The 13,188-nt window shown below is 41.9% G+C and overlaps 1 protein-coding gene across 1 annotated transcript in view; it reads left to right on the plus strand.

Moving 5' to 3' along the window:
* Positions 1-13,188, plus strand: part of LOC127617742 (transmembrane protein KIAA1109 homolog) — a 78,486-nt gene that overhangs the window by 9,176 nt on the left and 56,122 nt on the right. Inside the window, exons 13-32 of the mRNA XM_052089827.1 lie at positions 256-373; positions 444-599; positions 892-989; positions 1,809-1,990; positions 2,096-2,202; positions 2,817-3,010; positions 3,370-3,579; positions 7,778-7,915; positions 8,006-8,182; positions 8,678-8,806; positions 8,949-9,068; positions 9,158-9,438; positions 9,617-9,858; positions 9,947-10,145; positions 10,450-11,140; positions 11,839-11,909; positions 11,987-12,160; positions 12,532-12,652; positions 12,735-12,881; positions 12,984-13,105. Coding sequence (XP_051945787.1) covers positions 256-373; positions 444-599; positions 892-989; positions 1,809-1,990; positions 2,096-2,202; positions 2,817-3,010; positions 3,370-3,579; positions 7,778-7,915; positions 8,006-8,182; positions 8,678-8,806; positions 8,949-9,068; positions 9,158-9,438; positions 9,617-9,858; positions 9,947-10,145; positions 10,450-11,140; positions 11,839-11,909; positions 11,987-12,160; positions 12,532-12,652; positions 12,735-12,881; positions 12,984-13,105 — 3,677 coding nt within the window. The remainder of the gene's footprint in view (positions 1-255; positions 374-443; positions 600-891; positions 990-1,808; positions 1,991-2,095; positions 2,203-2,816; positions 3,011-3,369; positions 3,580-7,777; positions 7,916-8,005; positions 8,183-8,677; positions 8,807-8,948; positions 9,069-9,157; positions 9,439-9,616; positions 9,859-9,946; positions 10,146-10,449; positions 11,141-11,838; positions 11,910-11,986; positions 12,161-12,531; positions 12,653-12,734; positions 12,882-12,983; positions 13,106-13,188) is intronic.

Raw genomic sequence — 13,188 nt, forward strand, 5'->3', positions numbered from 1 at the left:
CTCACAAAAGCAGATTATGCATAATAAGAAGAATATTGCTTGCAGCAGGTGATTTTAAAAACTGACAGTGACAATTATGATAATAATGATTAAAACTACCTTAATCGACCAAAATTAACACGTTATCATAATTATTAAAGCTAAACTCAATGCTGAAGATAAAAAGTATAAAAGATGACTAGTCGACATCATTAATCAACATTACTGTCCCATGTGTCATGTGTGCATGTTAACAGCTGTGTTTACCCTCCTCAGTTTCATGTAATAGCCAGCTACCCACGTGTGTGGAACATGCCCCAGTCCTGGCAGTGTGAAATCGAGGTGTACAAAGCCACATACCACTTCATCTATGCACAGAAGAACTTTTTCACAGGTAATGTCTCTCTATTACTTGTCTGATAAAGCCTGTACTTCAGCTGACCTCCTATTAATGTGATCTATAGATCTGATTCAGGACTGGGCCAGTGACAGTGAGCCTGACATCTACTCATTTGTTCCATATTCGTGGAAGTTTAAGATACTCTTTCACCAGTTTGAGATGATTTGGGCTGCCAATCAGCACAACTGGATTGACTGCTCCACCAAGCAGCAGGAGAACGGTAAGAGACACCTTCAGCACTGATAAGGCACTGACAAAAATGAATACAGAGTTTTGAGAAATGTGGCTACTGTAAGTATACTTAACAAACCACTTCCATTATTTGTTGAATTGCTTAATTTGAGGGATTTTCACCACAAATGTGGATATATTTAATTATTATCAATTCATTTGATAAGTGAATCAGCATGTCATGTCATTAATTCATAGAATTGATTAAACCATAGAATCAGTTTGACTTGATATGTAAGTTTTGCTGCAACTTATAAACTGCCCTTGCTCTCTTTCTATAGTATATCTGGCCGTCTGTGGGGAAACGTTGAATATTGACTTTAATTTGCCATTTCACGAGTTTGTCCCGGCCACCTGTAACACACGCTTCTGTTTGAAAGTGAGTGTACACCCTTGCAAACATTTACACACACTGAAGGTTGTGCTGAGGTGTGATCAAGGCATTAAAGGGTTAGTTCACCCAAAAATAAAATTTCTCTCATCATTTACTCAGCCTTATGCCATCCCAGATGTGTATGACTTTCTCTCTTCTGCTGAACACAAACAAAGATTTTTAGAAGAAAATTTCAGCTCTGTAGGTCCATACAATGCAAATGAATGGTGAACAGAACTTTTAAGGTCCAAAAAACATATAAAGGCAGCATAATAGTAATCAGTGCTACTCCAGTGGTTAAACCCATGTCTTCAGAAGTGACATGATATGTGTGGGTGTGAAGCAGGTCAATATTTAAGTTATTTTTTACTATAAAACTGCACTTTCACATTCTTTTTTTTTTTTTTTTGCAATTTGAATTCTTTGTGCATATTGCCACCCATTGGGCAGGGAGGTGAATTTATAGTAAAAAAGGACTTGAATATTAATCTTCTTCTCACCCACGCCTGTCATATCTCTTCTGAAGACACAGATTTAACCACTGGAGTCGTATGGATTACTTTTATGTTTCCTTTATGTACTTTTCCTTTATGTACTTTATGCCGCTATTCACTTGCATTGAATGGACCTTCAGAGCTGAAATATTCTTCTAAAAATCTTTGATTGTATTCAGCAGAAGAAAGAAAGTCATACACATCTATGATGGCATGAGGGTGAGTAAATGATGAGTTAATTTTTATTTTTGGGTGAACTATCCCTTTAATAACTTCACAAAACCATGTCAGCTGCAAATCAGCTCTAAATGACTCTAATATTCTTGTACAGGCAGAGGACACAGACATGCGCTTGTGTCTGCCTGACTGTCACCCCAGCCGGTACCCGCTGCTCACCCTCGCTAAGGATTACCAGCACTGTAAGACTCCTTCTGACAGCAATATGCCAGCAGAAGGTCAAGGAGTCCCTTCCAAAAACAGCAAACCTCGCTGGAGGAACATGACTCATGCAGAGTAAGGGAGCACGTTTTTCTCTATTTCTGTCCCTCTCCATTTTCTGCTCTTTCTCACGTGCACCCTTTTACTATGTTGTGTTTATGTGTGCGTGTTTGTTTCTAGGACTGGTTGGGTGGACTGCTGGAGTGTGCCAAACATCATCCTCAGTATAGAGTACACCTGGCATCCCATTTACCCTCAGAAATCTGACCAGCAGCTCAAACAGTCATGTAAGTGCTTGAATAATACAGCTAAATCACCTTCATTGGCTAATGGCGTTTGTGTCTAAAAACTAAACTTGCATGATTTATTAAAAGTGTACTCCGTAGCTTTTTGTTTATGTTGCACGCTGACACCTAGCAGTGTGGATGCAGCAAAAGCTTTGTTACCTGATGCATTGTAGATATGCTCTATTACTGCATATACTCCGCTATTGAAGCTTTCAATCTGTATTGAAGGAGTTCCCATGTCTCTTGGGCACTTGCTGGCTGCTTTTCTTTCACTATCCAACTTTAAAAATATTTTTAAGAAAATACAGAATTTTTGTTTTCCAAGTTAGTTCATACATAGGCACAATTTATATTTCTCTACAAAACTAATTTTAAGCATTAGAACATAAGCCTTTCAATCAAACAGTTTTTACTAAGAAACACAGATTCAGCCAAGTGTGTCCAAATTGGACTGGTAGTGGATAGTGTGAGTTGAAATTACCTCATTGCTGCTGTTTATTTAAAATGTACTAGATACGCTTAAGAATCTGAGCATTGTACATTTTAGTTTATAATGCTAAAGACATTTTTTCCATATCAGTTACTACACTGGCATGTTTTTTGCATCTTCTCAGTGACAGAAATAGAGGAGTCAATGCTGTCAGCACTGCGGCCACCAGAACTCGCTCCACCTTTGCCTCCTCCTCCTAAAATCCCCTCTGACCCCAGCCTGATGCCCCCAGACCGTTTACATGTGGAGATGGAGCTGAGCCCAGACTCCCACATCACCCTTTTTGGCCCTCTGCTCAGAGCACTGGTGTCTATCAAGGTATAAAGTAAGGCTTGCAAGACTTCTCATACTTGGCAAATAATCTCAGACCATCTCAGATGTCCGCAGCACCGGCATGATTTGCTTGTAACATGCTTTGTTGAACACAATGCTCCAGCTTCTTTTTCACTTTTACTTAATGTTAAATATATTTGATTGCTACAGGTTACTACACAAAACTAATGAGACAGAGCAACCTGTACATTAGGATGCATTCAACTAGTGGATTTTCCTCTAGTCAACTAGGCAGAAGAACCCCTAGTATAGCTGGCAGTTTATCCAATTACTAAAACTCATAGCTCAAAATTCAAACTTTGAATTCACACATTAGGTGGTTGTTGTGGGATGTCTCTGTGCAGGACAACTATTTTGGAGAGGATGACATGTACACTGACTTTGAGGAGTCTCTTTCCAGCCCTGTTCTGAGTTCCTGCTCCTATTCATCTGGTTGGACAGTGGTGGACATAGAGGAAAACAGGTGTAAGGACACACCACACCCTCTCTCCCTACGGCCCTGGGATATCACTGTACTGATCAATATACACAAGGTCCATGGACACCTTCCAACGGTCAGTTTAGCCCACACAGCCTGGGGTTAGGGCTGGGATATTTAATTTCTGAAATTAATTGTAGACGTGTTAGAATAATGTATGCAATTAATGCATAATCTGTTTTTTTTCTACCAGAAACTTGGTTTTCGCAATTTCTGTGGTTAAAATTGGCATATACTGTAAATTTCCAGGAAGTACACGCTCGACTTGACTGCACATCCTAGCACAGAAACTGATTGTTCTGTTTCATTCCTACTGACCGCCAGAGGCAGTCTCAAGCACTAATGGATAATCGCAGTGGCAGCTAGATAGGTCAAGAATATATAACAACAAAGTCACGTTGTGACATAGACCGAGCAAGAATATATGCTGTAGCTCCGTACTCAGTCTCTTTCGCTTTCTCGCTCTATGATAGGTCATTTCTCTGCACTGTTCAGTGCAGTTTACCTGAGTAGAAAGGACTCGCCCTCTCAAGCTGTGACAGCGCGCTCTTCACTATTTACCTGGACAGAACTTCATCTTTCTTTAGTGTATGTTGTTTAATTTTCTGATTGTTAGTGCTGGAGATACACTGCGCTTCATGGTACTATCCGGTGGCTGGTATCTTACCGCGCTAAGGTAATGGTTGCCCAGTAACCTATATTATTTTTAGATTCATCAGCCATTACATGGTTATTTCCAGTGATAACTTATTGCGGGTCATACGGTGCTATCTGATGGCCGGTTATAACTCGAGCAGAGAATACTATCTGCCAGCTGCTTCTTGCCTGCGACACCACATTGGGGTTGTCAAATGTAGACACTTCGGTACCTCAGTTCCTACAAACGGCTTTATTGGCCATGGGTCATGTGACTTGTTAACTGGGTACACTTTCAGCAACCCTGCTAACAGCCCGGCGCCAGGTTTGGCTTGCTCAGGCAAAGCTGCCTGAAGATGGTAAAAAGACACTGAGGGACCTGCCAATCATACCGGGGCATCTGTTTGGCCCCAATGTCTCTGAGGTATTGGAGAAGAGGGTGAAGTTGTCGGAAGCTTCCCGCCAGCTGACTCCGGTCCAACGGGCACCTAATTTTAGGATGCCGCTAGCTCCAATGCACCATCAATATCCAATACCAGAGCAGCGATTTTGTCACCACACTGCTTCCCAACCTCAGGCCCCACAGTATCCTTGGGGCACTGAGGAGGCACAGGGCCGTCGCCCTTTTCAACGTCAGCCATAAAGGGGACCACGTCAAGGGGGAGCACCTTTTCAACGTCAGCCATAAAGGGGACCACGTCAAGGGGGAGCACTTTTGATAGCTGGGGTGCCCATGGCAGTTGTTCCTTCTCACCAAGAAGTGGTCACAACCGATGCTTCGCTGACGGGATGGGGGGCAACATGGAACCAGTGGGGTATTGGTGGCCTTTTGTTGCAAATAGAGGCCTTGGATCACATCAACATTCTAGAATTGAAGGCAGTGTTTCTAGTGCTGCAGCATTTCTTACCAGCCATTGTAGGCCGCCATGTGCTTGTCCGTTCGGACAACACATCAATGTTTTTTCATCTGAATCATTAGGGTGGCACCAGGTCTCTCAAGTCCTTACAACTTACTTGACGGATCCTCTTATGGTCTCAGTACCGACTGGCATCATTGAGAGCGGTTCATCTGCCAGGATCGAACAATCAGGTGGCAGACGCTCTATCCAGGGATCTAATACAGCCAGGAGAATGGAGGCTTCACCCGGATGTTGTGCAGTTGATCTGGCAGCACTTCGGCAAAGCAGAGGTAGATTTGTTTGCATCGGAAATGACGATTCACTGCTGTTGGTGATTTGCAAGGACCGAAAAGTCAAGTCCATTGGGACAGGATGCTCTGGTCCACGAGTGGCTGAAAATGCCTGTTGTATGAATTCCCTCTTTTTCCACTGTTGTGTTAGACGCTACACAGAATATTCCTATGCAAGTGCAGGGTACTTCTAGTGGTGCCTTGATGGCTGGCCAGACCATGGTTCCCTCTCCTTCTGAGTCTGTTAGAGGGCAGCTGTGGCAACATCCCACCCAGAGAGATCTCCTCTCCCAGATGGATGAGTGCATTTAGCATCCGGATCTGGTTCGCATTCAGCTTTGGGTTTGGCTGCTGGGGCCAACCCACATCTAGCAGATTGTGATCCGGCGGTAGTCTTTACTGTGGATAATGCCAGAGCTGCTTCAATGCCACAGCTTTATGCTGCTCGTTGAAGAATATTCTCTTCATGTTGTGGAGCTCAGGGAATTGATCCGTTTCACTGTACTGTGCCAAAGGTCTTGAGTTTTTGCAACACTTATTGGACAACAAACTACTTTAAAGGTTTATGTCGCTGCCATATCTGCACATCATGCCCCAACTGATTGTTCTTCTGTGGGGGTCTCATAATCTTGTTTGTAGGTTTTTGAAGGGGCAAGGCGCTTAAAGCCTGTTCGTGGGACTCTTTTTTCCTGTGTGGGATTTGCCACTTGTCTTAGACTTTCTTAGTAGTATTCGAACCAATGGGTGAGGCAGATATTAAGTGGGTGTCTTAAAAGACAGCATTCCTGTTAGCTGTTGCTTCGGCTAAACGAGTAAGTGAGATCCATGCACACTCTGTGAGTGAGTTGTGTTTACGCTGGTTTCCAGAGGATTCAGGGGTCATCCTTCGTCCGAATCCAACCTCTCTTCCAAAAGTACTGTTAGTCTATTAATCTGGCTGCTTTTTGTCTGCCCTCATCTCCATCCAATGTAGTTAGGAGAGATCATCTCCTGTGCCCTGTACGTGCTTTAAAGTCTCATGTTACTTACACTGTGTCGTTCAGACAGACAGATCAGTTATTTGTCTGTCATGGCGGTGTGCGTAAGGGTGTGCCTTTGTCTAAGCAGAGATTGTCATGCTGGATTGTAGAAGTGATCAAATTGGCATATGTTAAGGCATAGTGGGAATGAAACGGAATGTTAGTTACGTATGTAACTGTGGTTTTGTGAATTCCGCATGACCGCCAGAGTCCTTTTGTCATTCGGAATGTGTGAGAAAGCATTCTGAGACAGAGTACCGAGCTACTGTGGATTATATTCTTGCTCGGTCTACATCACAATGTGACTTTGTTGTTATATTTTCTCAACCTATCTAGCTGGTGCTTCGATCATCCATCAGTGCTTAACACTGCCTCTGGTGGTTATATGGAATTCACAGAACCACAGTGTTACATACGTAACTAGCGTTTGGAGCAGTGCACGCTTATTACGCGTGGCGCATGTCCTGGGCATTATAAACCGTGATTGGATTTACTCTACGGAGAATGAAGACTTCACCTGCATGCGGTGAACCAGGCATGGGAGAAATATGGGCGGTGGAGGCTGGTGTGTTGGCAACTTTGCGCTGTGACAGCATTGTCAATCTCGTCGGTCCAGGAGTGGGGTGGGGAGTTGGCTTACTCATTGGGACCTGATGGCGCCCCTTGGTGGGCTAGATGGCCACCTAGTTCTATGCCTAGAAACTGCCCTGTGTCTAATTGTGGCAGTGTACACTAAAATTTCTCTTGCCAAAAAAGTTTGATATGAATTGAATCTGCCCATTTTATCCTATTAAAGTCCACTGGAAAACACAACAAGATTTTGCCAAACTTTTAATTACAGCATGTCCCCTGATTTATACTTGTAAAAATTTGTCTAATTAACTTTACCAGAACTGAACATTTTAAAATGTGCATATTTAAATCTTTAAAATAAATGATAACTAACCAATTTCTTGCTAGTTCTTTTGAGTCAAAGTATAAAGTAAAAATAATTCTGATGATATTTTAATGTACCATGATTAATCGCAATTAATCACAAAAATATGCGATTAATTAGTTGAAATATTTTAATCAATTCATAGCTCTAGTTTTTAAATTTTCTTTTTTTTTTTAAAGACATTTAAGATTAAAAATCTCCCTTCAACTTACATTGATAGAATGTTCAACTATTCAAAATGTAACGGACGGTGATGTCTTCATCATAAGATTGGCATTCTGAATTTTGATCGGTCTTCTTGCTTGCATCTGTTTGTATACTGAGTAGTGATTGTGATCTCCTTGCATATTCAGTATCTGTTCTGATGTAGTGTTTATTTACACAAATCCAAAACATAAATTCTAAGCTTCCCTAAAACTTTAACATTGTTCTTGTTTTGCCTTGCAAGCAGAATCTAGTTGTAAATACTGTATGTTTTATACTCTCTCTGCAGCATTGCAGTAGTGATGGTCCTGAGGGCCCCACAGGCTTCATGGAGCGTCTGTGTTTTGAGATGAAGAAGGGTTATAAAGAGAACATTTTGCAGCTCGTACTCTCACCTATACATGTATTTGTCAGCGATAACTATCAGGTGGGAGTGGGATGACTTTATGCATATTCTCTTGTTGAGAGTTGTCATGTTTCTATCTGGCATTTAATCTATATATGTGTGTGTGTGTAGCGGCCTGCAGATGATGCTGTGTTACGAGATGGGCATCTGAGCCTCTTGGGGTTGCAGATGAGAGCCCACGCCATGTTCTCAGCAGAGGGTTTACCAGCGGGTAGTGACTCACTGGAGTATGCTTGGCTCATTGATGTGCAGGCTGGAGCTCTCACAGGAAGAGTTACCATACCACAGGTGAGAATGTGTGCCTGATATCTTAAAGGGGTATTTCCAAGAATATTTCTCTTTTTATACAGTATAGTTTATGTAGCGCATCTGAAGCAAGCTGTCGATTACCACAGACAATAATTTTTTATAAAGAAATTGGAAATGTTTACAGGAAAGTCACTTATAAAAGAGGCTTAGCAGGCAAGAGGTTAAAAGCAGAAATGTCAAACTTGAATTTTTGTTAAAGCACTTTCAGTACAAATGGTACTTACAAATTGTGAAAGTGGTTAAATGATCCTTTTGAAGTGGGACTTTTATATTAAAAATGTATCCGTGGTTTCCATCTTCTTTAAGCGCATTTCCAGTTTGTTCAAATATACTGAGGGGAATTGAGTTGAAATTATTGTCAACAGCTTGCCACAGATGTAGTACATGGACATTAAGTTGGGAAAGTCTCCTCACGGAATATTTCTTATGTGGATTTCATGGAGCAGAACTGAACTGGCAATGTTTGTGTTGTAGTGTGTCTCTCTTCTGGAGTGGGGTGAGGCATTTGTGTTCCATGTAAGGTCACGAGAGTTCCAGCTAGAACAGCCAAAACCATTGGTTACCTGCCAGCATGGAGTCGATCGCAGAGTCTGCAATTCCAAGGTACAACATAAATGCTTACCCGTACGCACACACACTCTGTTTTTGGAGTGTGCCTAAGAGAGAATGATCCCTTCAGAGCTATGAGTATGTTCACATCAATTTCAAAATCACAATAAAATTGAGTGTGTGTCTGTGTATGTAGCATGCTGGCCTGCCTGGTCCTTGTCGGACATCAGAGGATCTGAAGTATACCATGACTCGTCTGACTGTTGACGGATCCCAGATTTTCATTGTTGAACATGGCTGTGTGGCCAACATTAAGGTTAGTGACTACAATCAGATGATCTAAAACAAGCAATATGGATTACATTTTTTAGAGATCGGTGACAATTGTGTATTTGTTCACATCAGACTGGAGCTTTGCGGTTGGCCATCTGTAACCTGCACACAGCTGCTGTGGGTGAAGGCATCAGTGCCGTTCTGCAAGATGTTGTGATTGCTCAGTTCATCGAGCAACAGGAAGTGGCAAGGCTTTGCCTGCCCCCGCCCCTCCTTCGGCACTCTCATTGGATTGAAGCTGGTTCTGTGACCTTTAACCTCATCACTGCTGATGTGGCATTGGCTGCTGATCATCCAGCCAAATATGAGGTCCAGAGGCAGTTTCTGGAGCTTCACGACCTGAAAACAAAGAGGTTCATACACATCTTTCATTAACAAAAGTCTTAATAAAATAAATAATAAAAAATAAATGTTTGATATTTTTTGTTTGATTGTCTAATGTAATGACATATATACATTTATAAGTGTTGCTTAAATAAAGTGACCACTGTATTTATCATGTTGGTCTATGTATGGGTGTGTGTCTGTTAGACTTTGGTTTCTTTGGCCGGAGGAGAAATATAAGCAAAGCCGTAACCACTGTGGATGTCTTGGTGGATGTTGCTTTTTTGGTGGCTCAGTTGGTGGCTTTGACTTCTTCCATCTGGAGGAAATCACACCGTCATCAAGCTCTGGCTTCTCCAATATTAGTGCTGAGAGTGACATGTCTTATGGCCAATCACTATTACATCCAGGAGAATGGATCTTCACTAAGGAAACTCCTAAACTAAACGGTATATTGCCCTTTTTTTTCTGGTATCATTGAGGTATGTTGTTGCCATGTGATTTGTGATAATTGGAAACATATTGGTCTGCATGCAGTTAAGGTTGTTGGTATGCAGCAAGAAACATGTTCTCCTGCTCCAATGGCGGACATGGAAAGACGTGGCCAGCACCTCAGTCTGCACATACCTCAGTGTTCTCACAGTTCTGCCTCTTCCTCAGAGGAGAACTCGTCCTCCAGTGCTGCCCTGCCTCTATTGGCTAGAGAACGAGAGAGTTCCTCCCCCTCTGCAGAGTGAGACAGATGCTTGTACTCCTATACGATGGAGGTCATATTTACAGATTTAGTGTGAAAAGGTCTAAACTTGTAATTTATTGTATTCATAAGGAATTTAAGGATTTTGGTTTCGATTCCATGAAAACAATACAATAGAAAGATGTGTTTGTCTATTTGTTGTCTTTATATTATTATGTGGCACCCTGTATTTTCCTCTTTCATCACATTCAGTTCAGACTGCAAGCTGAGTTCTGAAAAAGAACTGGCTCCCAAATTTCCAACCACACACTTAAACCTGTTGGCTGTGTATTTTCACCGTTTACAGGTTAATGAATGTCACCACTGATGGTCCTCTCCGTAAGGGTCCACCACTTCACTCTCCACTCTGCTCTCCTCTCAAGCTGCTGACCTCTGTCAAGTCAGTTCGCCTCGGCAGCACCAAGAGCCTATCGGCTGCTGTATTTGCAGAGAAAGCCACACCTCCTACTGGTGTGCAGTTACCTACCTCCTACCTCTCGGTTGACTCCATGTCTGTAGCTGACAGTGAAGCCTACTTTAGTGCCAATGAGGAGTTTGAACCAATCAGTAGTGATGAAGGACCGGGTACCTACCCAGGGAGAATACGCAGACAAAGACAACGGGGTCAGCCCCACACACAACACAGCTGCACCTCTTTATACCATAGTGTGGAAGGACCTCTGTCAATCACTCAGACCCGCCAACCTCCACCGCCTAGCCACACCTCCCAAGCCTTATTTGTGTCTGCACTTAGGTTGGAGGAGGAGGGCTCTATTGAAACAGATAAGGCAGAACCAGGCCTACTGACAACACGGCCACATTTAATGGCTTGTTACCAAAATTACCTAGCACATTACCATATGTCAAACTGGACCGTGAAACAGCCAACCAATAAGAGAACATCGAAGTCATCTTTGCATCGGCCACATGACCTTGACATGCCTACAAGTGAGGAGAGCTCTGTCTCTTTTGACCAGTTGTCCACCCTGTCCTTTAAGGTTAAGCATTGTTTTTCTGTCTCATTATTATTTATTACTAAAAGGGTGAATCTCGCAAAGAAATGTCTGGGTTATGCAGTAATTGAACTGAACTTTAGCCATTTTTGTTGGTGCCAGGTAGGCTGGTTTGAGTATTTCTGTAACTGCTGATCTCCTGGGATTATCACACACAACAGTCTCTAGAATTGAGTCTGAATGGTGCCAAAAACAAAAAACAGTTCTGTGGACGGAAACACAGTGAATGGCCAGACTGGTTAGAACTGACAAAGCCTACGGTAACTCAGATAACCACTCTGTACAATTGTGGTGAAAGTAAATGCTATTCTGAGTTGCGGGGTTGGCGCTGTTTTGGCGGCTCGAGGGGGATGAACACAATATTAGGCAGGTGGTTTTAATGTTGTGGCTGATCGGTGTATAGTAATGAAAAATATATTTTTGCATTACAGTAGGCTGCTAAGAATGTGCTTAGTTGTCATGAAATAAAATGTCAAGGGAAAAAATCTTAATGGTCCAAAAACAGACTTTAGTTTCTTTATAGAAAATCTAATTTTGTATTTTTTTTCTCATGACTTTGGGGTGAAATATGACCCAGATAAAGTTCTTGGACATTTTTGTGAGATTCACTTGTGCGTTAGATTTCTTGCATTGTTTGCTTATTCGGTATTTATAGTATTGATTGTATTTTTGCTCTTTCATAGATGGTGAAGGCAGGTTTGTCTGCCAGCTCTCTTTTGGACAGAGGAGTTCAGCTAATGGAAGATCCAAACGGGTAATCCGAGATCTTGTAACAAAACATGTTTTTCAATATCACACAGCATTTGTATTACATGCATTGTGTGTTTGTAGCACACCTTACACACCCCTTGACAAGCAGGCAATGGACAACACAGATGAGGAAACAATGACAGAGGACTGGACTGTTGATCAGCCCCTTGCCCAGACAAGAACCACAGCCATTGTAAAGGTTAAAGGGGCAGTTAATGTAGTCCTGACTCCTTTAGTAGCTGAAGCACTGGACAGGTCAGACATATCAGTGACTATCACATCACACACACCCATATACACACACACACACACACCCACACCTTATGCCTAAAAGAATTGTTCACTCAAAAATGAAAGTTCTGTTATCCTTTACTCGCCTTATGTCATTCCAAAGCCGTATGCTGTTATTTTTTTCTGCAGATCACAAAAGAGAATTTTGAGTTGATCTAGATCAGTCAAATTTCTTTTTTAATTAACCAGTTGGTGCCATTCACAAATCGGACTGAATGTTTTGTTCCAGCTGTTTTAATGATCCAGTTGCAGCAGTAATAATAGCATACAGATTTGGAACTCTTTAAAAAATGCTGCTGTGTTCATGATTTTTATCTTTGTTTGTTTTTTTCTAGGTACATTGAACCCATGGTTTACTTTGCCAGTATTCGCCACCCTGCATCAATCCTGGATGACCTGCATGGGAAAGTACTGAATGAAGTGTATCATATCAGCAAATCCACTGTCTCTGAGTCTGTAAGTCATCAATAACAAAATATAGAGATGTGACGGCACATTTAAACCTTAATGCAATCATGCTGATGAATGTGTTTTCCAGAGTACAGCCAAGCAAGAGCACAAAATATCTAAGACAGAGGGAATCATGCCTGGATCTCTGAAAACACCCCATGGCCAAACCGATCTGTCAATCAAGCCCGACAATGTGAAGATAAAGGGTTTGCAGGCTAATGTCACTATTCCTAAGGTATATATTTTTATGTGTGTGTGAAAGGGAGAGACATTTTGAATGCTTAATTTTGTGTGTTAAATAGGGAGAAAGAAAATGTATGTGCATATGTGTTTGCAGGTGAACCTCTGTGTGCTTCAGGCATCAGTAAAAGAGGGTTCACCCTCCAATAAAAGTGTGACACACGTCTCTCTTGTGGCCTTATGTTTTGACCGCATCGATACTGAGCTGCGCATGAACAGGTAATGCACACTTATTCCTAATCTTTCTCTCTTTGTTAGGGATGCACAGATATAGATCAATATTGTCAGCAATTTTTATACTG

Source organism: Xyrauchen texanus, chromosome 24 (assembly GCF_025860055.1).
Source record: "Xyrauchen texanus isolate HMW12.3.18 chromosome 24, RBS_HiC_50CHRs, whole genome shotgun sequence".
In the NCBI taxonomy this organism is placed as follows: domain Eukaryota; kingdom Metazoa; phylum Chordata; class Actinopteri; order Cypriniformes; family Catostomidae; genus Xyrauchen; species Xyrauchen texanus.